Source organism: Hippocampus zosterae, chromosome 19 (assembly GCF_025434085.1).
Source record: "Hippocampus zosterae strain Florida chromosome 19, ASM2543408v3, whole genome shotgun sequence".
Classification (NCBI taxonomy): domain Eukaryota; kingdom Metazoa; phylum Chordata; class Actinopteri; order Syngnathiformes; family Syngnathidae; genus Hippocampus; species Hippocampus zosterae.
Window position 1 is genome coordinate 4,126,583 of NC_067469.1, and position 25,785 is coordinate 4,152,367.

The following is a 25,785-nucleotide window of genomic DNA, read 5'->3' on the forward strand; positions in this document are numbered from 1 at the left end:
CTCAGAGGCAACTCCTTGCAGATGTTTTATACAAATTTTACTCACATCTTGCTCCCCCCCCCACATTCTCCTCATTCAAATCTCCATTTCTGACCATTTTATCAAAGCATAAATATTGTATAGCGAGGAGGCATTCCTGCAAATGACATGTACGAGCGAGATAGGTTGGCACGGCGACAAATTCAGCTCAGCTCAGCTCAGCGTACGTAAAGAGAAAACACATCCAGGTGAAGAGTGCTCGCGTGGTAGACTTTATCAGGCGTCGGTGTTGCGTCTTTGGGCCCACTGCCCTTTTCTGATTCCTTGCCCAAAAAAAAAAAAAGTTGCATGAATTTTTAATGAGGACTCCGTCGGAAAACAGAACTTTCCCATTTGCTGCAGAGATAAACCTGCGCTTCTTACAATTGTGGGACAATTTTCCACAACATCATGAATTTTTCATCGGCATATTTTGCTCAATGCGCACACACAGAACAAACTAGCCTAACCTTGCAGACCTCGCTAAACTTAAATTGAAACGTTAGACAGTGAGGTTTAAGTACACAGTAAACATAGAGCTAGATTTTATGTTTAATTTAAAAAAAAAACCCCAATGACATGCAGTAATTATTATTTCTTCCCAAGAAAACTGTACAGTTTGCCCACGCGAGCTTTCGAGGATTAGGCGTCAAATAAATCGCGCCGATCTATACAAGGTCTATTTTGAAATCCCATTTCTGACACCAAATATGCTTCCATGTCACAGAAACTGGATTTCACTAAATATGCTCCCTTGCCTTACAGAGATCGAAGACAACATTGTGGAACGACTGTTTGTCGGATCCGACTGCAACACACGGTCATGCTCGAAGATGCCAGCTGGTGACGCATACTGGATCCCGCTTCCGCACATGGCGAGTCGCAAAGAACATCACCGCAAGAAGGCGCGCGAACATCGTCGACAACTCTATGATCGCCCATGTGTGACTTTACAGAAATTAGCTTAACGCCAACGTCACGCTGAGAAAAATTAGATCCCGCTTCTGTCACCACACATGACTCTGTGCCCTATAAAGGGCAAAGAACACAATAGGAAGCACACGCACAGGACACAACATCGCGGGGCGACCACATATGAGAATCCAATTCAATGAATCGCCATTTAAAAAACGCCAACTTCACCATCGAACGTACCGGATCCGACTTCTGTCACCGAGTATGCTTCCGTGCAGCATCTAGAAGACGCGAGGCACAATATTGCGGGGCAAACCTCGTGTCAAAATCCACCGGAACGCTAATTGTCGCGATGAGTCACGCCGAGTCTATTTTGAGATCCCGCTTCTGTCGCCGATTTGCTTCGCGGTGAGCTCACGTGCTTGCTTGTGGAAGTAATGGGGAGTGTCAAACGATCACACAGAAAGGCTTCGGCAACTCATGTCACACAGGTGCAGCACAACAGCACCACGGGAGAGTGTCTTGTCTCTCGCACGCACACACACTCACACACACACACACACGAACCGTCTTCCTAGCATCGCAACACAACAACATGGCTGATGTGGCCACATGCAAATGAGAGAGGACGTTCCAATGTGCTTTTCCCTCCGCTGGTTCTAATGAATTCCGCTGGCTTTTGTGTGAACGGGATGAATCATTACCACCCCCCCACGCATGCGACTCTTTTTCTCACTCTTCGTCCTCCCGTAGATCTTCCGGCGGAAAAAAAAAACAAATATCAGCATGCCAGACAGGAGCGGCCTCTTCGCGGGCCAGATGGACGTTCCTCTCACCTCCTTCCTCAAGGTTAAAACTCCGAATTGGGTCGACGGGCATCGGCCAGGTGCGCCCGCCGCCTTTCATCTCCGCCATGATCGCCCTTCTGCATGCACGCTAACGCTTCGGGAAAGCCAAGGCCGCTTACGGAGGCATGAAAGTCGGAATTGTGGCTTTCAAGCTTCAGGCGCACCGTTTGTGTCAAAGGGGTCCGCATTCATGAATGGAAATCTCGGCGGCGATTGCTCCAGATAAAAAAAAAAAAAAAATCATAAATTGGGCCGGGAGGAAAAAGGCTATCCAAAATCATGCCGCGCTTAAAAATAAACTACCGTGTGTCCACTGCAAAGCAAGGCTGGCTCCCACGTCTGCGCGTTACGCAAGGGGCGGGGTTGGCCATTTGGGATTTTTTTGCGGGGACAAGATGTTAATTTCCGGGCCGGTGCTGGGCATCGCGGCCGGGCAACACAGTAGAGAGGAAAAGTGTGCGTATGTGTGTGTGTGTCTGTGTCAAAGAACGTCATCGAGCTCTATCACATTGGCAGCCATTTGTTTGTTTATTGATTTATTTGGGGTGCTTACTTAGCACACGGCGTCGCCCCTCGGCACTTGGTCCACCCACCCACCCGTCCTTGAGAAGCCCTAGACACACACACGCACGCGCGCACACGCACGCACACGCACGCACACGCACGCACACACAAGCAGATGGTAGCATTCCCGGCCATACTGTCCCACCAGCCACATGGCCTTCCGGGGCCTCGACCTTCCCAGCAAGGCTGGCTGATTGACTGCGTCCTTTTGAAGATTTTTTTTTTGGCTTTATGAATGATAAATGATTTTGTTATACATTGCAGCCAATTACGCGTTGCTTATCAGAATGCAATGCTACGATGCTACAATGGCTCTTTTTAGTCATGCTTCCTTACATCTTTCCTTCAATCGCTTCACTTCACCTCAGACCTGCACCTTTTTTTTCTCCTTTCCTTCGCCTCTTTCAGACTGCGAGTGGGGGAAAAAAAAACCCAAAACAACGTAATCTTTTGACACCCACTAAAGCGAGGTCTCGCAATTTATCACTGAAGATGCGTTACTGTCAGAATGTAATTTAGAGCTCGTGTTTCTTTGCAAAGCAATTTTACTTGAGAACGTCCACTCCCCAGATATCACTGTTTGTTTGCGTATGTGTGTGTGTGTGCGTGTGTGTGATGACGCGCTTGCGCCGACGTGCCGCCATTTGTCACCGCCCGTGCGTATTAGCAGGGAAACTAACTCTTACGGAAAATGAAGCCAAGACGAAGCACCTCCTCGCCCCTCCAAACGCGCCGCCGCCAAATGAAACACAAGCCGTCCGATCGTCGGAAAGGTTAAATAGCCATTAAGATGCACTCGCAAATGCCTCACGTAAACACGGGCCTTGTGTGGCTCAAATTACAAGTTGGACAACATATAAGCATTCAAAAAAAAAAAAAACCCACCCCAACAACATCCATGTGTAATAATCGTTCCACCTTGCCTATTATAGCGGCTCGCCGAGTGCTCACATATAAGCAGGAACGGCTGAGGAAAAGCCGAAGACCGTCTGCGAGTTCAACGGCACATCAATAAGAATGGAATATTTACTGCAGCCGGCGGTGACGCCCGACATCTTCTGTCTAATGCAAATACCGGTAAGCCGGCGGCCTCGAAAGTCGTCGGTGATATGGCGAGCGGCACAATACGGTTGGAGGGGTTATCTGTCAGAAAGGGGGGCGGGGGGGCGGAGGGGGGTACGCTACCAGACGTGATTGGTGGATGATTTGATTTTCATGCCAGAGACTTCACAGCTGCATAAATAAAACGCCTTTCCGCACGCGGGCTTAGTTTAGCACCGAGGCGACCCCGCGAAGTAATCTCGCAGATGAAAGCGGCGTTCTCGGCAAGGGGGGTGGGGGGGGGGGGCACAAGTTTAGGAACATGAAAGTCAGCCAATCTGCTCAAGTTGGATTTGGCGGGCGAATGCAAAGAGGGTTTCCCAGAGTGTTGTTGTTTTTTTGTGGGGGGATTTCAATAATTAATGCTCGACTTGATGGTTCTGAGGGACTCTCTTAAGACTCCGGTCTTGGTGAAACGACCAAAAGAGGAGCCGAACGCACAATCGTTTTACAGATGTTCTTTGTGGGGGAGAGATCCAAGAAATGAAGTCAATATTTTTTCGTCATGTGGCCAACTCCCAACGGTCCTTCAAAAACTTGCCCGAGAGATTTTGTTTAACTGCTCCCAAAACTTCGACATCAATTCTCAACAGATGGCGGATGGCGTTGCTTTTGCGAAATATCTTCAATTTGGTGCGGGGAGAAAACGGCGAAGTTTAATGGCAGAAAATTCAGCCCCCTGGCAAATCGGAAAATCTGTCATCCCACAAGAAACCAGTGCTCGTCTTGTCTTTTTTTTTTGTGGTCACTTGCACATGTCCTTCAAAGATAAACTTTTTCCGAGAGACGTTTGCAACCAAATGTGCATGACGTGTATGAGACAGAAGAACCGCGATTGGCATTAATCTGGCGAGAACTTTCTACCAGGAAGCTTCTTTTTTTATTTTTTTTTTTTTGTGGGTCTACTCATTTTGACATGCATACCCAATTTGGAGTTTCTAAGTGCAACCGGCTCCGAAGGGTGAATTAAAACAAAACAAAAAAAAAAAGTTTCCGCTCACCTCGAACAATTATGGTGGTGGACTTCTTGGCCGGGTTGCCCACGTTGTTGCTGGCCACGCAACTGTAGACGCCGGCCTCGCCCGAGCTGATGGCCGGCAGCGTGAGCGTGCCGCCCTTCACCATGCTCTTCTGCGGCAGGCTGTCGTTGGCGCTGAGCCACGTGAGGAGCGGCGACGGCTCGCCGCCGGTGGTGATGCACACCAGCGACACCGTCTGGCCGGGGTTCACCACGATGGGGTCCTCCACCAGCAGCTTGATGGACGGCGAGGCTGTCAAGATAGCAAAGCAGGTCGAAATGCGATCGGGCTCGTTCGGCTGCCGAATTGGCACCTCAGACGAGGGCGGTACCTGTCTTGTTGGTGAGCCGGAAGATGACGCTGCGGTCGGGAATGCCGCACACGTTCCTGACGGAGGCCACGCAGCTGTAGTTGGCGTAGTCTTGCGGCCGCAGGTTCTTCAGCTTCAAGATCTTCGTTTCTCCCTGCAGCTCGGACCACAAACGCGACAGCGGTATGCAAATTTGTGCCGGGACGCCAACGCAGACGGTCGCGACATGGGGGGTGGGAATAATCATATGAATATACTGCGGCGTACGATGGTGTCACGTTGGCATTATCCAGACGTGGAGATGACTCTTGAGTCAACAATGAGCCCCGCCACCATTTTCCAGCAACGCTGATGGACTCTGCAGGGGGTTCCTCTCCCCTGAAGCAGCTTGCTGAGCTTGTCAGCCCTTATCCTCCCCCCCTACGCGGCCCGGACGCCTGTGATGAGGACGTCAACCTTTGATCTAGCTGACTCCAATGCTTTCGGAGTGAAGGGGGGTGAGCGTGGATTAAAAACAAGAGCCGGGCATAATATGGCCGCCGCTCTTTCTGAGCACACGCGTGCTTTTGAGCCAAGGAAAACAGATTTGGCTTTAATTATTATTAGTGGCAGTCGTAAAAGCAGCAGCAGTAGTTATTGGGGGTGGTGGGGGGGGGGGGGGCACAGTACTTGGAGAGTGGAGCCTTGACATACAATAGCCTTGACGGTCGATTTTTGCCTTGGGATTGGAGAAAAAAAAAATGAAATGAGAAGAATTTCAGAGGGAAGCCAGAAAGCACATAAAAGCCGTGTTTTTGTTTGATTTAACCCCTCCTGAGTGTTGGCTCATTCACAGCCTGCAAAATGGCATTGCTGAATACGCAATCTGTCGCGATCATTTTCCTTGGTGGCATTTCAAACATGTTTACAGGAGGGTGGAAAAGGCCAGTCTCCCCCCCGCCCCCCCCCCCCCAATCCCACTCCCGTCACCTCTCGTTCTGCCTGCACCTCCTTGTCATGGTTACGCACAGCAGCGCGGCTCCAACCCGCCTTTCAGATATAAAATCAGCCACCGGAAATCATCTCCGGTTTAATTAATCACATTCCGCATGCTAAATTCGGCGATTAGCACATCGTCACGACTGCTGGGCAGGATGCTCACACCTTTTTTTTCAGGAAATGTAAAAATATTTCAACCCTTTCATGCACCCTGTAACCTGATAACAGCTGAGAATTATTTTTCACAACTCGGACTCGTTTGCACTGCGTCGCGTCTGTCTTACCTGCGTGAAAAAAGGCTCATAGATCTCCACGCCCTTGTCCGAGCCCTGGGTCAGCACTTCGCGGCCGCGGTGCCAGCTGTAGCGAACCGGCGGGTTGGAGACGGCCACGCAGCGTAGGAAAACCGTCCGCTCGTAGTAGAACTGCTCCTTCGCCTCCCCAATGCTCTGGTGCACCGTCACCACCGGCTCATCGAGATCTGGCAAGCAAAAATATGGAGCAGAGGATCAATGGGGTGTAAGAGGCTTCGGTTACCGGGTTCCTGCGCCTGCTGGATTGCGATGTTACACGTGGCACCTGTTCCGATTCGACATGACCTTCAGGGCACGCTCAAGCGCCTGTCGCACTGCCCGCTGAAGACGGTCATTTTTCCTTCGGCGGTCTAAATTGACCCGTGAATTTGCCAGTTTCAGACTTATTAGGGATCGGGGTGTGAAATATGACCCCCCCCCCCCCCCCCAGCGTGTCATGCTAATATCACAAAAGGTGAGACTGAACAGGTATTCGATTGGTGAATTGCCCGCCTCGACGGGAATTTCACAGTACTCGCTGCTCTCGGCCTGCGGAAAAAGCAATTCTTGCCGTTCTGTGTGAGTCTGAGACGGAGTCAGCGGGGGGTCGACACGCACATTTGCTGGCTTCCGGAATGCCGGTATCGGGGTTTCAAGTTTGAACACCAAAGACCCGCTTTTCCCCATGTCCAAAGCGATAGTTGCTGTTCCCGTTGAAGTCCCAATCGAAATGTGGACGGCGTGAGACGGCTCGATTTGAGGAGTCCTCATCCACTCATCAATTCGCTGACTTTTTCGCCATTTGCTGTGCTGACACAGAATGGTCAGCCATTTGCGGGAAAAGGCACTCTCGGCTGATTGAATGGATTGAAAAGGTAATCACCTTAACCAGGCGGCGGCGTCGAGTCCTTTAGCATGCTAATCGGCGCCGTTTCAAAGAACCCATCTACCGGGTCATCTCGCTTCCCTTTTTCAACTCTATTTTTCGATATCTCCGGTGGGGGAGGATGAACATATGCCTCTGCCAAGGAATGCTGATTCCTTGCGTTTCATCAAAGACGTGTTCTGCCCCCGCACCCCCTTAATCAAAATCTAGCAGTGGTCAATACTTCACCCAGGATCCATGACGGCATCTCAGGTAAGAGCAATTACCTTTGATGAGGGGAGGGGGAGAGGGCGGAGGAGGAAAGAGGGAGGTGATGGGGGTGATAGTGGAGGGGGGGAGGTGTTCACACACACACACACACACACACACAAACACACACACGCACACACGCGCGCAGGCCCGCTTAGAGCTACGCAATAGGGTTACACATCTGTTATCCTGTGATCATTAACAATACATTTCCAGAAAGAAAAAAAAAAAGAATGGACTTCAGACATTTCCTTGAGGAACTCCACTTGTAAAATTTCTATCCGACTATTTGTTAGATCAGACGGACACCGCCCGTTGCTTTGACATGCGCATAGATGGTTATCAGTTGGCTCCGGAGCAAAGTAATCAGGGGCGAAGATGAAATGGATGGCTTCCATCTTGAAATAGGGAAATATTTGCGGCGCGATGAAAATAAAGTTGATGAGTTCCAAATAATATTCCACCCCCATGAACTGCTATGGAAGGAGGCTGCCCTCATGAGTGCAATTAGCTCCTGTAGTCACGCCCGGATGGCCTGAGATCCAGAAGATGTGAAAATGTTGCTTTTAATGGTAGTCACGTACCTTTTGAAGAACAAAAAAAGCCTTTCATTCCGGAAGAGTAGATTTTTCTCTCTTTTTTTATTTTACGCGGGCCTTACGAAAACATTTGTCGGACAAATAGGCAGACAGGTTGGGATGAAGGACTCAAGAAAGGTGCTTCATTATCACATCAAAACTTCCTTTCATGTACGCCAGCACCACGCCGACAGCAGACCTTCTTCTTCTTCTTCTTCTTCTCCCTTTGTCGCCTCTTGGGTGTTCTTCTAGCGCAGTATTTCTCCCCCTTTTTTCCTTACTTTGATTTCGTTCTTTTTCGCTGGTCTGATCCGCTGAGATGAATCAGAATAGAAAACGCAAATCATACGACGCCGTCAAATCTTGAGCGTTCCCTGCCAGGGGATTAATATCACGATACGGCGATCGTCGATGAATTGCGGCAAAACCGCGATACGTCACAAGAACTATGCACGACACAATATCGGTCAAAAGCTTGACGTTTTACTCGTCAAACACACGACAGACAAAATCGACACGTCACAGTCTCACCGTTTGGCGGCAAGCGCAAAGCTAAAACGAATCCGGGGAGCTGCGGCGTTCTTTGCCGCAGTTTTCTCATCGAGTTACGTCACCAAACATCATTTGAATAGTTTCCATTCACGGTCATTTTCAAGGTTTCGTGCATTTGCTGATCCAATAACAGAAGCGAAAGATTCAAATCTTTGGCACCGCTCGCAAGAAAAACACTCCCCCCCCCCCCTCCCAGATACTGTAAATAGGAAGAGAACGCAAGAGTGCACTCTGCTCAATGGTCCACTCGGTTACTCTTTCATGAATGCGACGCCAGTCTAGACTAAATGACGCACGCTCATGCACGGCGCAGGCCGGCTAAAGATGACAAACGGCAATGGAGCGACTGGCGCGTCACGCGTCGAGAAATCATACGGCCGCAATCTTAAATGTGATACGGCGGACAGCTTTGCGTCTGTGTGTGTGTGTGTGTGTGAGCGCGCGCACACTCGAATGCATTACCACCATGCTGGTCAAAAGGCTAATAAGCACTATTAGTGATCTATAACTTCCACCCGGCGTGCTGATGGAACACATGAATCCAAGCCGGTAATTTTCCATCTCGCCAGCACTGACCTCTATCTCCGCAATAACCCGCTCGCCACGTCTATCCGCGGATGGATGTGCTTTTGTAACAGTCGTGGTGAACGATAGGCCCCGCTCTGATGATGATGATGATGCCGCCACCTGCGTGAGCGAGATATCTTGGGCAATGTGGCTCTCCTAGGGCGGGGAGGTGTGGGGTGGGGTGGGGGTTGGGGGGGTAAGCGCTGACTCGGTCGGATCCCCAAATATGGCGGCCGCGCAGAAACGGAGCCGCGGCAAGTCGCTGGCAAATGTTGACTATCGGTCGTGGCGATTGCTACTGCAGCGGTTCACATAGCTGGCTGTAGAGGGGTGTGGGTGGCGGGGGGTGGGGGTGGATTGGATAGACTATGCATATCACAGTGAATCAATAAAACCGACAAAACAAAAACACCATCAGGATCTCATGGCTGTGCAGCAAAATGCAAACCTGTAAGAGAACAACTCGCATCTTAAACGACAAACACAGTGACGAATTTTGTCAAATTGACTACAAACCAAAAAATAGACCTTGCGACAATCTTTCGACCGTGCAGCTGGTGCAAAACTAAATCGATGCATCACATGATAGCTCACAGATTAGGCTCCAAAGAATGACTTCATAAAATGTGCGATCAACAACGAAATAAGACGTCGGCGTGGTCTCGCAACCATGCAGCGAGGCAAACCGGAATAGCCATTAGAACACAGTTCACATCTCAGCCAACATAAACTTTATCAAGCCAGACACCTCATTGACATAAATTCCTGCTTCAATCGACTACATTCACGCCCGCAGCCAATTATTTACGGAAACGCAGTATTCCACAACCAAAAGCAGCGCGCTTCCTCCACTTTCCCCAAAGAGCGTGCGCATCAACAGTGGGCATCGCGATCGGCCGATAAATGTGCTTTTATTCCATTAGCGTGCATCATCAAATAGATTATGTTGACCAACAAAAAGGCGGGAAGCCTTTAATGCGCTTTTAATTGGTGCAGACTTAGTGGCTCGTAACTGCATGAATGCGTATCGCCGCTTTGCAGCGAACGAAGTTACGATGCGGTCTAGCGCAAGCGCTAGCTTGTAATTATTCATTAGGCAAAGGCGAGGAGGAAACCGGAGCCAATCTCAACTGAGGCCAGGAGGAAGTCACTTCCAGGAAAAGCCCCCAAGAAAAAGAGGGAATGTTTAAAAAAAAGGGACTGTTGTGGATTGAGAGTGGGGGGAAAAAAATTGATTCTATAAAAATTTTAAGCCGTGGACGAAACAGAACATCCATTCTGCCAGCCATTCAAAACACAACGATGACCAAAACGCAAATGAAAAATAAATATAAATCAATACAAACCAAACAAAGAGTCATAACAATGACCAAATAATACAAATAGAACAAAATAAAATCAAATTCAACTTGGCCAAAAAAAAACAAAGAGCAGAAGAATAAAAACAAATTAACACAAAACACACACACACAAAAAACGTGAAACTGAAAACCACACTTTAAACAAAAAGCAAAAGAAGAACAAAACAAAAAATGGACAAAATAAAGAACAGAAAAAAATCCAAATGATAAAAACAAAATATAAACCCTCAAATGTTTAAAAAACAAAATACGAGGAAAAGGATTAAACTCAAATACTTCAAAAGTGAACAAAGCACAATACAAACAAAGATTCAACAAACTAATTGCATTCACATGTAAAATCCCCCAAACGAAGCAGAAAACTTGTTTCAACTCTTAATTCTAAAACTATGGATGAGAAATCAAACTCAGCAAGTCATTTGGAGTCATTCCAGGCCAAACTAAATGCTAAATAGAACAAATGGAGGGTAAAAATCAAGTGTAGGGGGGAAAAAAAATAATCAAAATGCTGGCGTTAATCTCATTAGCATATCGGACACAAATACAGTCAATTAGAAAAGAGGAAGTGAGGTCGAGACAATCCTCTGATAAGTCCTTGAGAGACTAATGGGCAGTCATGAAGCGCCGTTACCTCCATTAAGCAAACATTTCCATAATGTAGGCGGAATGCTGCGATCCACGGTAGGATGGCATCCAGACGAGGCTCGGATCACTCCATCCGCGCCGTCGCATTTATCACGCCGCCCTCATTTACATCCAAAAGCACTTAAGAGAAACTTTGCGCGCATCTTCTCCAACATCTATCAGGAGACTTGGAAGGTGCGGCTTGGCGGGCTTGTCAAAAATTTTGATTCCGCCAAAAGGTTTCAAAAATAGGACGGAATCGTGCAAAAACATCTGCTGTGTTTTTGTTGTTGGTTTTATGGGGGTGTGTTTTACTCTTGACAGATGACGTTCCTCATGTTCAGAATTAAAATTGTATTTTTATTAGGTTCCAATTTGGTAGAAATGGGATCATATCTCGAGGTCTGGCTAAGTAGCTGCGGAAATGGACGAAATGGGGCATGGCTTTCCAAGACTTTTTTTTTTGTGGGTTCGGTAGCGATTGAAAACAAACCCGAAGACATCTTTGCCTTTGAAGGACACCTGAAAACGACAAAAACGAGCAAAAAGAACCTAAAAGTGGCTGACGCAAAACAAAACTGCTTACTTCCTGCTCATTTTTTACAGCGTGGGACTTTTTGATGAGACCAATTATGGTCGACGTGCCAACAAAAATTCATGATGCGAAGCAAAACCGGCTTTGCGGCCTGAATTTTAATGGCCTCGAATGGAGCGCATGCACACCAGTTCACCATGTCATTGACGCCAGACGAGCGTTCGAAGATGTTGCATCAGGAATTAACCCTTTCATGCACCATATGACCTGATCACATGATAAGCTGTCCACTGTAGCAACCGCAGTCCAACGAAAGGGTTAAGACCCCCCTCCCCCCAACCTGGTATTAAGCATGTGTGCACTGAGCATAGTCACTCCTCATTTGGATTAGTTCTGTTTGACTAAACAAACCGCTTTTGCGTTTGCATTGTTTCCCCGCTAAGACGTCAGAATTATGCAGCATTGTGCCAAATTTGACGGGCGTCACTTCGCCGGCGTCCGTTCGCTTCTCCCTCGCCCTGGCTGCCAATAAAACAGATCAAGTGGATTAAACACACTGTCACCCCCACCTCCTGCTCTGACTTAAAAAAAAAAAGTGTTTGCATTTTGACCGAATCCCCTTCGGGAACTCACGTTCGCCGCTGCAAACCTCCTTGAGCTGTAGTGGTCAATGAGCTCCCGGAGCTTGAAATGAGCCGGCTGCCCCCCCCCCCCCCCCCCCCCCCGCGCACAACTCTTAAGCCCTTCTTCAATCAGCCAAACATTAGCCGCTGCGGCAAAATGCACGCCGGACAAAATCAAAGGAAAACGAAACGAGCCCCTGGCATGGGGAGGGAATAAATAAATAAATAAATAACAGGAGCCCCATAAGCTCAGGATCGATCCGTTTTAAGAGTTGGGGCCAGTTTGTTTTATTAACTTTGCTCCGGACCGTCCCCCTCCCCCCACGGAGCGCAAACAACAGAGGTGTCAGCAGGTAGAAAATGCACTTTGTTGGACTAAATGCGTTAGCGCAGAGTTGGCGGCCGAGCAATCATCGGGCTCCCGCGGGCCGCCGGCTTGGGTTATCAGCGTCAATGATGGCTTCCCGTGTCATCGCGCCTCCATCCGCCATCCATCTTGCCGTCGAAATGTCCTTTGATTTCTATTGATGCTGAGTCACGCCTTTATGAAGCTGGCTTTGATCTAATAATAGCCGCATATATGAATAAAATCTGGGGAAGTGATTCTTCCGAAACCAAAGGGCCTGGATTCGCAGGGGCGGCGGCAAAACCTACGAAAACACAGGTGTCAAAGTCAAGGCCCGAGGGCCAGATCTGGGCCGCCATGTCATTCTATGTGGCCCGCGAAAGCAAATCAAGCATGTCAAGTTCCATGATGCTTGCTTTGATAAGACTTCCTATGTCTTTTGCCGCTTGGCTTCTTGAACCAGGCTAGTGCAATGCTAACCAAGGTCTTCTAAAACAACCGGAACAGACCAGTTTGTTCCGCGAGTCATGAAAGACATGTGTGACCTGACACTGGCGTGCCTGCGATGTCAGAATGATCACTCCCAAAGCTATGTTCTGCGTGGCATGATAATAAAAAAAACATGCTCATGTATCAAATTACTGTTGTTGGGGACAGCAGTTTTAGCGTTAATTAATTAAAACAAAAAACAATGTACACGCAAAGCTGCTAAGAATAGCCCATCAATTAGCCTCACCCCCGGGGGACAACGGCAACATTGCTCGGGCGAAGTCACGAGCGTGCAAGGCCACATGCAACAGTGTCATATTAAATAGGCGTGAAAAAATAATCGCAAAGTCCACCTTTCGTTCAAATATGAATCAAAATAAAAGACACCATCTTCTTGAAACGTGAAAAGATTAAATATACTCATCACATGTTCAGACCCAAACAATCTTGGATGTGTCTTATTTCTGCGCTGGTAAAAATATTTGGGGGAAAAAAACAATTGTGTGGGTGCGCAAACTATTTTTTGCTTGTACCTTTCTGTTTTGAACGGCAAAAACATCGCGTGAAAGTTCAACTCGAAGTGACGTACGACGAAAAATGTTTTTACCTTTCATGACGTACGATGTCTGCGAAAATCAAGTAATCAACCGCCAGCACACATTTGGCTCGACACCGTACGTCTTCATTCACTTATACACACATACAAATTCCCTCTCCGACATGCAAGCTCACTCCATTACGGCTTACGTTGCGTTCATCTTCCAAGTTCTCCCTTGGGAGCGCAATTAGAGCTTTCTGGTTTGTATTTACTCACCCCCCGGAGCAACCTCAAACTGTCAGCGAGGCGAAGTGGAAGACCTCTTTTGATTCCTCCACCAAGCACCCCTCCCAGAGATGAACAGAACTGACCCCTGGGATCGTCCCCCTCAATGAGAGTGGCTTTACTCGTATTGGGAAAATGGCATCCGATGGAAGAAGAATGAGACGCCAATGATGGATTTCAGGATTAGATGAATGTGAGGATAACCTTCACCCTAACACATAATTCCCTAAACCCAAATTGGGAGGATAAAAGATTTGGAGTTAGGTGTCGGGTTTAGGTCAGGAAGTACGATACGTGACCTCTGCAAATAAGAAAGTACGAGGTGGCATAAGGATAAGAGGCTGATCTTCATGCACAGACACAGACTGCTGCCCAGAGATTCCAAAAAATGAGTTTTAAGAACCTTCCGAGTCCAAGTGGCTCGACTCGCATTCGTCCCCTGCCACGCCTGTCAACGTCTTTGACTCGCTCTGCTCGCTGAGACTTCACAAAAAAAAAAAAAAACAACCATGACGTCTCTCATAGCGCAGCGTTCCCCGGAACAATCTCAGCCCGCCATTTTTTGCGACTTTACCTTAAAACGTTACAACATTATAAAAAAAACGCTGCTGGCTGCACTGTTGAGTATTTTAGAGCGCTACAAACACACTCGTAAAGCTTTTTTTCTTGTTTATTTTTTTTCCCGCAGGTCGCTACTAGCTGGCGGCATTAAGGTTTTGGTTCACTCACAGTAGACGTCCACCCGGATGGACTTGATGGCGGGCGAGCCGAGGCCGTTCTCCGCCTTGCAGTAGTAGCGCCCGCCCTGCGTCCTCAAGATCTTGGCGATGTGCAGCGTCTCGTTGAAGACGCTGGAATCCTGGAAGCGGTCCGACACGCTGCCGGCCGTCTTGGTCCATCGGATCTGGAAACACAAAACACAGGTTACATCGAAAATTCCGTTTTCGGGACTGCCGGGAACACAAAACTTGCACGTCTCGGCCGTTCCCCCCCCCACCGCAAGAACCTCAGAGCGCCGCTCGCTTTCACTAAGTGAGGGGGAACCCCCCCTCCCCACCGTTAGCCTCTGGCATGGCTGTGTAATGAAAGGTGAAATCGCAATACTCCCTAACACCGGCTTGTAATTGACTCCATCATGGCCCTCCCTTGTCCTCATTACAGCACGCGGCATGAACAGGTAGTGTGACGAGCGCGGCTCGAGGGCTCGGCGAGCGCGTTCGGAGGCAGCCGGCGTAAGGCTCCAGTCGATGGCTCATCCTTAAGTAAGCCGCAGATGGACTAACTTTTGCCCGGAGAGCTTCGCATCGCATCTGACTGACGACCGTCTGCAAAATTAGAATCGGATCCTTCCTCGCTGGATGCTACGCTAGCATCATCTCAACATCCTGATAACATCAACGCGGATAGCATCGGATGGAACAAGGATATCGGTGCAGTCGCTGCCATCGGGGGGGGGGAAATTTCCTGCTGCCGTTTCTGTTGTTATGGGATCTTGTCTGCACCAGCCAGAGGTGGACCGGGACCGTCTCTGAAATCCTGATAACGTCGCCCTGTATCAGATGGAGCCTGAGGCGAAAAGACGGTATGTTGAGAAGTTGTTTGAGGCTAACGTTGTGACCGTGCGTGTCCTAAAGAAGCAACAAACGAGGGAGAGACTCGAAAATAATTATTTGCTGACAAATCAGTCACGGTCGCACCCCCCCCCCCAAAAAAAAGTCAACTTTGTCAACAAAACCACTTCGTCAAAATAACCGCTGACTTAAGAAACACTTTAGAGCAGCAAAAAACAAAAAAAGAAAAAGAAATTGAAGGACAAACATAAGTAGCCCTGCAGAAACTAAACTAAATGACTCATAATCCCAACGAGGAGCGAAACAAATCGGCGAAAAAAAAAAAAGCGTCTCTGAATTCCAAATAGTCCGACTTCCCCGAGCACAGCACAATCTCATTTTTGTGCAATAAGCAAACGCTGCGCCCGCCACACTCTGCGTGTCCCACAGCAACATTTAAGAGCATCTGTGACCATTAAAAATAAAAAGGGCTCTAAATGAGCACCCCGAAGAGAGAATACATCTCGTGGCCCGATTCAAAGCCACGAAGACGGAAAAAAAGCACTCCGCGCAGTGAAGAAAGACAAAATAAAACACCAAGTCAGCAAATGATCGATGCTAACCGGTGGAAACGGCGCCAGTTCAGCAAAAGTTGAACTCGAACGGCATACATTACAAGTTTTTAGGAATTTCTGCACCGCCTTCACGCACGCACAGAAGGATCTCAAATCCAGAAGGAAACCGGCTTGCGTCGACCTCAGCAGAAACCTCGCAATCTAAGATTGGGAAGTTTACTTCGCCTCAAGCTATTTGGATTTGTTTTTCTTGTTTTTTTCCATGGGAGCACCTGGAACCAGACAGAAGGATGCCCGCTGAGAACAGTTTGACCTTCTTGGCTTTTAAGTCGTGCATCACAAAACATTCTTGATCCGAGAGCGGATTGGCGAGATTCAAGCTGATGATGATGATCATCATCATCATCACTTTTCCCATCAACACTGGCAGCGCTGCTTTATTATTTCTTTTTGCTATTATGATAACGCCCCCCCCAACCCCCATGTTCTCCCCCGTGACTGTGTGGGTTTTCTCCGGGTACTCTGGAAAACGGAAGGATGGACGTATGTTATGTGCTTTAAACCAGTGGTCCTCAAACCTTTTGGCTCCATGTTTTTATTTCTTTTCCTCCCCTCAATGACCCCCCCCCCTCACATAATCCTAAATCCGATGAAACATAATTCCAGTTTGCACCACTAAATGCCATGTGAATTATTGATTGTTTTTACATTTCAACCTAAATATTCATGTCACGCTTCATAAAAAGCCACATATCCAGACCGCAGCTTGAGAACCACTGCTGTAAAAAAAAAAAAAAAAAAAAAAAAACCACACACACAAAACATGACAGCACTTTCCTTCCTGCGTGCAACAGTAAAGTCGACAATGCCACCCTAATTTAATTCCAACATTGCAACAGAAGGATCAACATTCGCTTATGGAGAAAGCGCAAGCCAGCCCAGATTAGTCCGAGCGGCGGCTGAGGCCGGCGCGTGCCGCGATGCCCCGGCAAGGGCTAATTGAAATGCGCCCGACGTCTGCTCTTATGGCGGCGCGGCATGCGGCAGCACGCATCCGCTGCCGGTGAATCTCCCATAATTCCTGCTGCAACGCACCCCCCCCATGCCCCTTCAACCCGGCCGTGTGACGCTTCCCTAATTGCTCACCGCGTTTCCTTTTAGGCACCCCGCGGTGGTTCGTGCCACTCAGCCACATAGCCGACTGTGGCCAAGCATCACAATCAACCGATCAGACGCGGCGAAGAGCGGGTTGCAAATTACAGAGCGCGAGCGCAGGGACGACAGGTCTATATTAACGGAATAGCGGCCCCCGACCCTTTTGCGACATGGTCCAATGGAGATCTGGATATCTGGATGTGCCCGACTTGTCGGGAGGAAATCAAAACACACGGCGGCCCGACGTGCTGGTAATACGTCAAGTTGCAACCCATTGAGTCGGTGGCGCGGTGTCATGCGGGTGCGCGACCGAGGCGGAAATGGGTGCAACACAAACGGTGATAAAATAGGAGATGAAAACAACAATGGCGAGACCAGGGAGAGCACAGAATAGAAAATATTTAACTCATTTAGTACCAGACAATTCTGGACCATGTCTGAAAAGACGTTTAAAACCGTCTTTGGGAGTGAATGAGTTATGGACAAAACAGCAATGAAAAGAAATGAGGAGCGTGGGGGTTGAAAATGACCAGATAGAGTGTTGAAAGGAAAAAAAAAATCGATGACAATGATTTTTGGGGGAAAGAAAAAGCATCAAATTGCGCTGAGTGTTTAAAAAGAAGCCGGAACAGAAAGTGCGGAAAAGAAACATCTCTGAATTAAAACAGACAAGGATGTCACAAAAAAAAAAAAAAAAGCTGAAACATTTATGGCGAGATGGAAAATTGAACAAAAGCAACATCGACGGACAACACGGCTCGCTGGAACGGAAAACAAAAAGTCGGAGCGGCTAGCGCGCTGAAAAAGAAACATCGATTGAGGAACGCTAGCTGAGGCTGAATGTTACCTTTCGCGATCTTACTATTTATTAATTTTTTGGGTAACGCCGAGGCTTTGCACTGCAGGTTGAATAGCGAGCGAAGGTTGAGAGTAAAGCGCGGCGCCTTTTGAGGACGCTCACAAGGCCCGCCGCGAAAATAAGAACGGTTGACTAGGCGTTCAAATAAAGGAAGCACCCGTTGACACCGCCGCCGAAGGCCGAGCGGCTTGGGAACTTTCAGGAAACAGATCACATACGCCGACAAGTCTGTCTCCGAGTGAAATATCCAAAAGGCCAGAGGTCGGCCTATTTGTACTCGCTGACCCGTGGCGGCGTGAGTTGAATCTGGACGCAGAATAATTGAAACAGAAGACGCGCGGGGAGACAAAAAAAAAAAAAAAAAAAGAGCGAAAATGTGTTTGCAGTGTGCGGTGGCAGGCTGTATGAGGCAGGTAGTCAAACATGGCCGTGTGGACATAATGGATGGAAGCCAGGTCAAAAGGAGACGAGGGCAGTTGGCTTCATCATCGCCGACTCAAAGAGCAGTAGTCATCCGAGGACGAACGGTCCAAATCAGAGAGGACCAAATGAAGAGGTTTACCCCTTTCTTTTTTTTTTCTTTGTTTTTTTTTTTTTTTTTTTGCTCGGCTACGTGAGACTGAAAAGCAACGTGTGATTGCTTACATGGAGTCAAACTCATAAGGAAAAGTGTCGGAAAAGGAAAAAACAAATTCCATGGGTGAAAAGCATCTTGGTAAAGCAGGTAAAAGCGACGTAGCGGGTCAAACAAAACCGAGCGGAGAAAAGGAATGTCAAAGGGGGAAGCTAACTGGAAAAAAAACATCTACAGATCAAACAGGCCATGCAGAGCTCTGAAAAGAAAAATCCACGAATAAGACAGAACAGGCAGAGCACCAAAAAGTAACACATGCCGCAAAAAAAAAAAACAGATGAAAAAGGAACAGGTGGAATGCTGAAAAAAAAAACTAAATAGATGAACCAGACCCAGGTCGAGACCCCCCGAAAAGAACCACCAATTGACCAAAAGAGGAAACACAAATAAATGCAACATTTCTCGCACACAAAACGTGATGACCAGCAATTAAAAAGCAGCCTCACAATTTTCTTGCAGTATCCAAAAAAAAAAGAAAAAAAAAAAAAGAAAATCAATATTCTCTCTGCTCGGGATGTGTACTATCGACCAAATTGGTGGTGGTGGTGGTGACGGGGGGTTTATGTAAATGAATGCAAATGAGCTTGCTGCTGTAAAGATTTACAGCACGGTTCCCCGCATGATTTGGGGTGTGCCGGCGAGCAAATTGGAAGCAACGTCGGGTGAGTGTTCAAAAGGTTAGCGTGTGTACATTCTGCCAGTGTTTGTAAATGTGATGACGGCTGACATTTGTCTCTAAATGGACTAAGTTAGCTGGCATTTAACTGCGAGCGGTCCGATTGGCTGTGTGCAGCCCCCCACCCCCCCCAAAAAAACAAAAACAAGCCGCAGTGCTACTCTGACGCTAAAAGGGTGTTAAAGGGGCAGTCAAGTGAAAAATTGTCCTTACAACATGTAACATGCGCCCACCCCCCCTCCACTCCATAAGTCGAAAAACAAGATTCTGATTAATATAATGTTTGTGGGATATAAATTAGGGGAAAACAAATTCCCGGCCATTTTGCCACTTGCTGTCGACTGAAAATGACATCATCGTTGCTCAGGTAACGACCAATCACAGCTCACCTGGCTACCGATCACCGTTATGTGACATTTGCGAGCTGAGCAAAGAAGACAAAACTTTGTTGCGGCACTCCATTTTCTTTACGCCCTGATACGCCACGGTCTCCACGATTTTAGCTCGCCGCTTTGACACAGCGACTAGCGGCTCACCTGCGGCCGAGGATGCCCCGTCACTAGGCAGCTCAACTCCAGCGTCTCTCCCTCGCGGATGGTGTAGACACGCTCCGTGTGTCGCTCCTCTTCCACGTTGCACGCGTGACCCGAGTGAATGATGCGGACCGTAGGGGGGGCTGTGGAGACGAGGAGCAGAAACATATTGTTAGCTTGGGACCCCCCGAACGTCCTTCAGGGGAGGAAGGGGTTGACAAATATGCAACGCTTGACCCTCTATATGACTAACATACATTTAGCTCCAAGACAGATGATTAAAAAAAATGGAAACTATCAGCACACCTTCCGATCCCGAAATGCAAATTCTCCGGTGTTAGTGGCTAGCGGGCGTGATAAGGCCTCGCGGCGAGGGGGCTTCATGCGAGGCTGCCACTTAAAACAAAAGGGGGGTTTGGTAACAAGACCCCAGGGCAGCAGTCCAGTAAAGTGCGAATGCCATTTAGTCCAATGAGCCCGCGTCTGTTCCTGCACGCTATACGAGTCCTGGAGGAGAAGTCAGAGAAACGCCCCTAATTAATGATCCCCAAGCTGTGCACACAAACGCATACATCATATTCTTCACGCACAAAGAAGCTTACAGCGACAAACACGCCTCGCTTAAACTCACATAATGGCCACAATGATGCGCTTGCAGTCGCAGACGGGCTTTCGCGGCGAGGAGATGCTCTTCTCGCATCCGACCCTTCCTCCACCCCCCCCACCCCCCTACCCCTCTCCCTGCGCTCCGAGCAGTGAAACAAATCGCTGTCATTAAGATGTCGTTTCCCAACGTGTCGTTAAAAACGGCTTTGTTTCATTACTCATATCATTTGCCATATTGACAGCTCCGCTGTCGACGCGTAGGCACTTTAAGATGTTACTCTTATTTTGGCATACAGGACATAAAAGTAGCATTGACTTGGAATAAAAAAATATGGCATTTACCAAAATTGTGCCATCGGATTTGGAGAGACGCCAGCAACAATAATAATCATGACAAACATTACAGCTATAACCAGATCGAATGGTGTTGTGTGCACACCGAGAGTAATTACATAACCCAAACCTGCAATCCAAACACGCAAACGCCTCCTAACCCCGATCCGATGCCACGATTCCAAATCTCCGAGCCTCCACCCGCTAACCTCGAAAATGTGAGGCACAACAAATATAACAAGATGCACAAAAGTTGTTGCTTGTTATTTTTGCCATCAAAGTGGCGGTCACTGAACAGCATCGTTACAAATGGACGCGAAAATGCATGTTTGACTCGGTGTGTATGCGGAAACATTTACATAATCGTGTCTATTTTGGGTTGTGGCGTCACTCCCACTCACTTCCTTGAACACCAAAAACCCTTTAGCGGCACACACAAGTGCACACAACAACAACAACCAAACAAGCAGAGAAGCAGCAGGAGATTCTCGTGACGTCATTTGCTTGAATTAAGATAAAGGCTCCACTCCACTGGCTTGTCATATAGAAAAGCAAATCCCCGCTATTGCTCGTACTTTGACCATCCGCATCGTTTTGGTGGACCGAGTGGAACACCTTTTGTGTCGTGCTAGCGAAGGCGCGAATCTTATAGACGAAACAACTACCGCAGGGGCTGTCGAACTCAGTTTTGTCGTGGGCCACATTGTGGTCTCGGATTCCCTCGGAGGGCCGCTGTGACTGCGAATTTATGCGAAACCATACAAACGTTTCATCACCTCCACATATTCCAGAGAGAGCGCACAACAAATTGATGGATTACTAGTTTTAAAATCACAAGTCAAGAATAATGACTTATTTAACCCTTTCATGCACCCTGGCTCTCCACCGTGGTAAGCGCCGTCCCTGAAAGGGTTAAACATTGTTGACGTTAATTTGGTCAGGAGAAAAATACTTGCAAATTCTCTGTTATTATAGATTATATACTGTATGACAATTTGAAATTTCGGTTCCGACGTCAGCGAGCATCATGGACGTTGACGTGCTTGATTTGCTTTGGCGGGCCACATAAAATGACATGGCAGGCCAGATTTGGCCCCCGGGCCTTGACTTTGAGACCAGCGACCTCCAGTCTCAAACGAACCTCGCTGTTCACCCTCCGCCATGACTGGCACCACTGCATTTTCCGATATGCAGCTAAAGGCCCTCGGGCCGTTTGACGAGGAGGCGGGCCTACGGTAATCGAGCGCGAGGTGCTCTCGGTATCTGACTTGAGCGCGACGCATAAAATGAATAGTTTGTCTCACAGTTGTCACCACGCGAGGCCTTCTAGCTAATGGAGAAGGGCCTCATGCATGCGTTTAAACATCTTGCCAGCAGGGCATACGTATTATTACATCAGGCCTTGTCAGGCGCTATTGATCACGCACTGTAATGCACTCGCCTGCACTCCTCTGCCTCGGCGCTGTTATTGTAAATGAGACTCCGTATGGATCCGGGCCGGGCGCTATCAGCGCGGATCATCCATCAGGCCGACAATGCAGACGTTCATAAAGGGGCGCAGGGCGGCCAGCGCACGACGGCGCTTTACGGTCACTCTTGCACAAACACCAGACAGCGAAATGGCCACTTGATTTAACGGTAGTTACTCGGCGGAAGAGTTTTTGGACCGCCCGTTGGGCAGGGCGGTACTATTTTTAGCATACACGCACAAAAACAAAACAAATAACACTTTGTTACTACCAAGCTGCCAACGTTCTGCTGCGACGGCCCCCGTGGAGGCGTGAGTGGGGTCGTATTTTAGAGGACAACTTCATTGTGGCGCCACACAGCTGGGAATGGAAATGTACCCAAACTGGCAGCCACATGTCAGCAGATAACAAGGACTTTGTCTTTGGAGTTGGCGATGCAGCCTGTGGCCCGAGACGATGACTGTAGCAAAATAACCAAAACGAGAAACAACAGTTGTTTTATCATTTTCATCCTAGGAGCATGAATAGGAGAAAACATCCGGCGACTAGCAATTAAACAATGCAAGTGTGGGGAGCACAAAAAGCACCATGAGCCATATCCACATACGGCATAAGGCAAAAAACAAACAAACAAACAAGGTCTTCGGTCTAAAAGAAAAGCTGCGCGCACATAAACATGAGCCGCCTTGTGATGACAAATATTGACAGCGACTCTCAACGGGGGAGTAGAAAAACAACTTCGCTAAATGAGCCGCACGTTGCTTCACCAAAATCGTCAGGCGCATCTCGTTTCGCAAATGTTGCCTTACTGAGCCCTCGCGCCTTTGTTGTCATACAAGCTCCTCCCACCAGGAATTGGAATGATGTGTCATTATGTCGGCAGCATTGATATGGTGATCATGTATTTTGCCAAATGCAAAAAAAAAAAGTTGACCCGCCCAAATTTTCTTTTCTCTTTGTGGCCACATTGACAAAATGAAACGTGAGCCACTCCTTGACCACAACATGTTTGCAGCTCCTCGAAAAAAACATTTGGGGTGACCGAGTTGCAAAAAAAAAAACATATTGAAATGCAACAACGCCCGAGCGCAATTTTCATGATAATGGTCACCTCATCGGCTGTTAGTTTCACCGTCCAAACCATTCCATGCTGCCACGCCGCGGTACTCCATACACCCCCCCCCCCCCCCCTACGCTACACTAATCAGACATCTGCGGGGGACGGATAAAGTCCAAACGTGGATGGCATCCAAAGCGGCGGTTGTCAGTTGATAGGGCCGAGCTCGTGGCGGCTCACTGAAGGGAGAATATCTGGCAAGTCGCTCAAGTTTCGGGGCGCTGCCCGCCAACAAAATGTCTTTGCGATTGGACGTTGTGACTCCCCCTGTGAGCTGATTGTCCTATCCGTGCCTACAGCGGTGCATGGCTGACGGTGGCGGGGGACGCCTTGGCTTGGAGATATGTGACTCGGTGTGTGGGTGGGGGGTTGCAGCTCAGTCTTTGAACACTTTGCTGACTGAACATGAAGGGCAGTTGGCTGAGGAAACCAAAAAATATCTCCGAAAAATATTTGGAGACTTTGTGACTCAATTTTCTTCTTAATTGAAGGGAATCAATGTGCAATTTTTTTTTTAATGGATCGCCTTTTTTAGGGGTTGGGGTGGGGCAGTCAGCATTCCTGGAAAATTTTCCATCTAAGTTTTACCAATTGACACCAAATTCATTCATTCATTCATCTTCCGAGCCGCTTGATCCTCACTAGGGTCGCGGGGGGTGCTGGAGCCTATCCCAGCTGTCTTCGGGCAGTAGGCGGGGGACACCCTGAATCGGTTGCCAGCCAATCGCAGGGCACACAGAGACGAACAACCATCCACGCTCACACTCACAACTAGGGACAATTTAGAGTGTTCAATCAGCCTGCCATGCATGTTTTTGGAATGTGGGAGGAAACCGGAGCACCCGGAGAAAACCCACGCAGGCCCGGGGAGAACATGCAAACTCCACACAGGGAGGCCGGAGCTGGAATCGAACCCGGTACCTCTGCACTGTGAAGCCGACGTGCTAACCACTGGACTACCGGGCCGCCCTTGACACCAAATTGACATTAAAAAAAAAAAAAAACAACACTACAAATAATTACAAAGCCAATCCACAAACGGCAGCGCAAACTTGGACGGCCGCAAAACACCTCCTGTTTTCCTTCACGCCATTTCTAATCTCTTTGAGCGCTTAGCAAAGGAAGCCAGCCGTGGCGCTGGCGTTGCGCAATGTGACACACATTTGGCGGTATTGTGACACCACCCATTAGCCTGCCAGGCAAACAAAGAGAAGACCGACACAAACACCAACAAACGTTACTTAGTCTCGCATGTCGTTGAGGCCGGCTCACTCTGACAAGCAGTCAAATACGCTAAATATGAAATCGATAACAGAGGCGCACGCTGCTTCACCAGAAACTGCACAGAACAGACACGGGTGCAATACGGAAAGTCTTCCGGGCATGGGCACAAGCAGGCAATTGTTCACGATTGACAAAACACCGGATATTGAGCCACATACTGCTTCACCCACGACATATTTTAAAAGACTCCCTGGAGCACGCAAGGTCTTCTGACCAACACGGCGGGTTCCGACCACAAACGGGCTGCCTCGTGACCGCAAACAGACAATTGTTGACAGCAAACGAATAACCAATGTAAATGTTTTCATTTGAAAGTTTGCAAGCGAGCTAATCACGATCACTCGAGGGTTGACACAAGTGGGGGGTGGGGGGGGTTGGTTTTGTTTTTTTCAGCCCCCGGAAAAAAGGCTTTTGGCGTGCTCTTTTGAAATGTGAAGAGCAAAGCTGTGGGATGCGAATGAGTCACAGCGGTTCAATAAAAGCCCCGACGTACAGCTGATGCATCAGCCGGAAAACAATCATCGCCCGCATCCGGGAGCTCGCCGGTCCCGTCATCCATAAAGTACACCGAGTCCCCCGGAGGAGTCAAAAAGAGATGATAATTAAACCTGTTCTCCGTCACATGCCCTTTCGCCGTGTTTTACCTCGTCATCGCCGGCGCGCCGCCGACGCCTCGTCCATCACGGTCTAGCCGTGCAGTGGCAAGACTGAGTTTCTGATTGCTCTGAGCGGAGCGGTTCGTGGTGAGCTCTCGGGGCGACCAAGGCGCGAAACACTATCGCACGTATGGATCTCCATTTGTTCCATGAAATTGCATCACTGCTTTTCGGCGCTACTGCTTCCAGGACGTGAATGTTGGATTTATTATTATCTTTTTTTTTTTTTAATCCGATTTCAGCTCCAATGTCCTGCCATGTCCATCTAATCTCCCCAGGACCTTCCGAATCAGTTGGCCAATTTAAGGTGAACTCGTTGGGTTGCTTCTTTGTCCAATCAGATTTCAGGAGCACTGGCGCTCGACGTTGACAACATTTTTCCGTTTAAAAACGTATTTCGGCCGACTTTAGACGAGCAAAGGCATTGCAATGAGTTTCGTAATCTTGCATGAGTACGAAACGCATTGCAATGAAATAAAAAATTGCAATTAAAAAAAAAAAATACATCTTAGCCCTTTCATGCATCAACAATAATAACCTGTAACCTGATAACATGATAACCTGTCCACTGTAGTGACCACGGCGGTCCCTGAAAGGGTTAAACTGAGTCACATGCTGCTTCACCAAGCATAACGAAACAGACGCACGTGCACATAGCA

General features: G+C 48.3%; 1 protein-coding gene across 5 annotated transcripts in view; it reads right to left on the reverse strand.

The window, feature by feature from the left end:
- Nucleotides 1-25,785, reverse strand: part of LOC127592027 (MAM domain-containing glycosylphosphatidylinositol anchor protein 2-like) — a 99,344-nt gene that overhangs the window by 42,179 nt on the left and 31,380 nt on the right. For 3 of the 5 annotated variants that reach the window (XM_052052415.1, XM_052052414.1, XM_052052417.1), the window contains 5 exons: nt 19,665-19,804; nt 14,409-14,583; nt 6,038-6,234; nt 4,797-4,935; nt 4,448-4,717 (listed from right to left, as the gene is read on the reverse strand). In XM_052052415.1, coding sequence (XP_051908375.1) covers nt 4,448-4,717; nt 4,797-4,935; nt 6,038-6,234; nt 14,409-14,583; nt 19,665-19,804 — 921 coding nt within the window. The remainder of the gene's footprint in view (nt 1-4,447; nt 4,718-4,796; nt 4,936-6,037; nt 6,235-14,408; nt 14,584-19,664; nt 19,805-25,785) is intronic. The other 2 variants (XM_052052416.1, XM_052052419.1) reach the window with 1 other exon arrangement.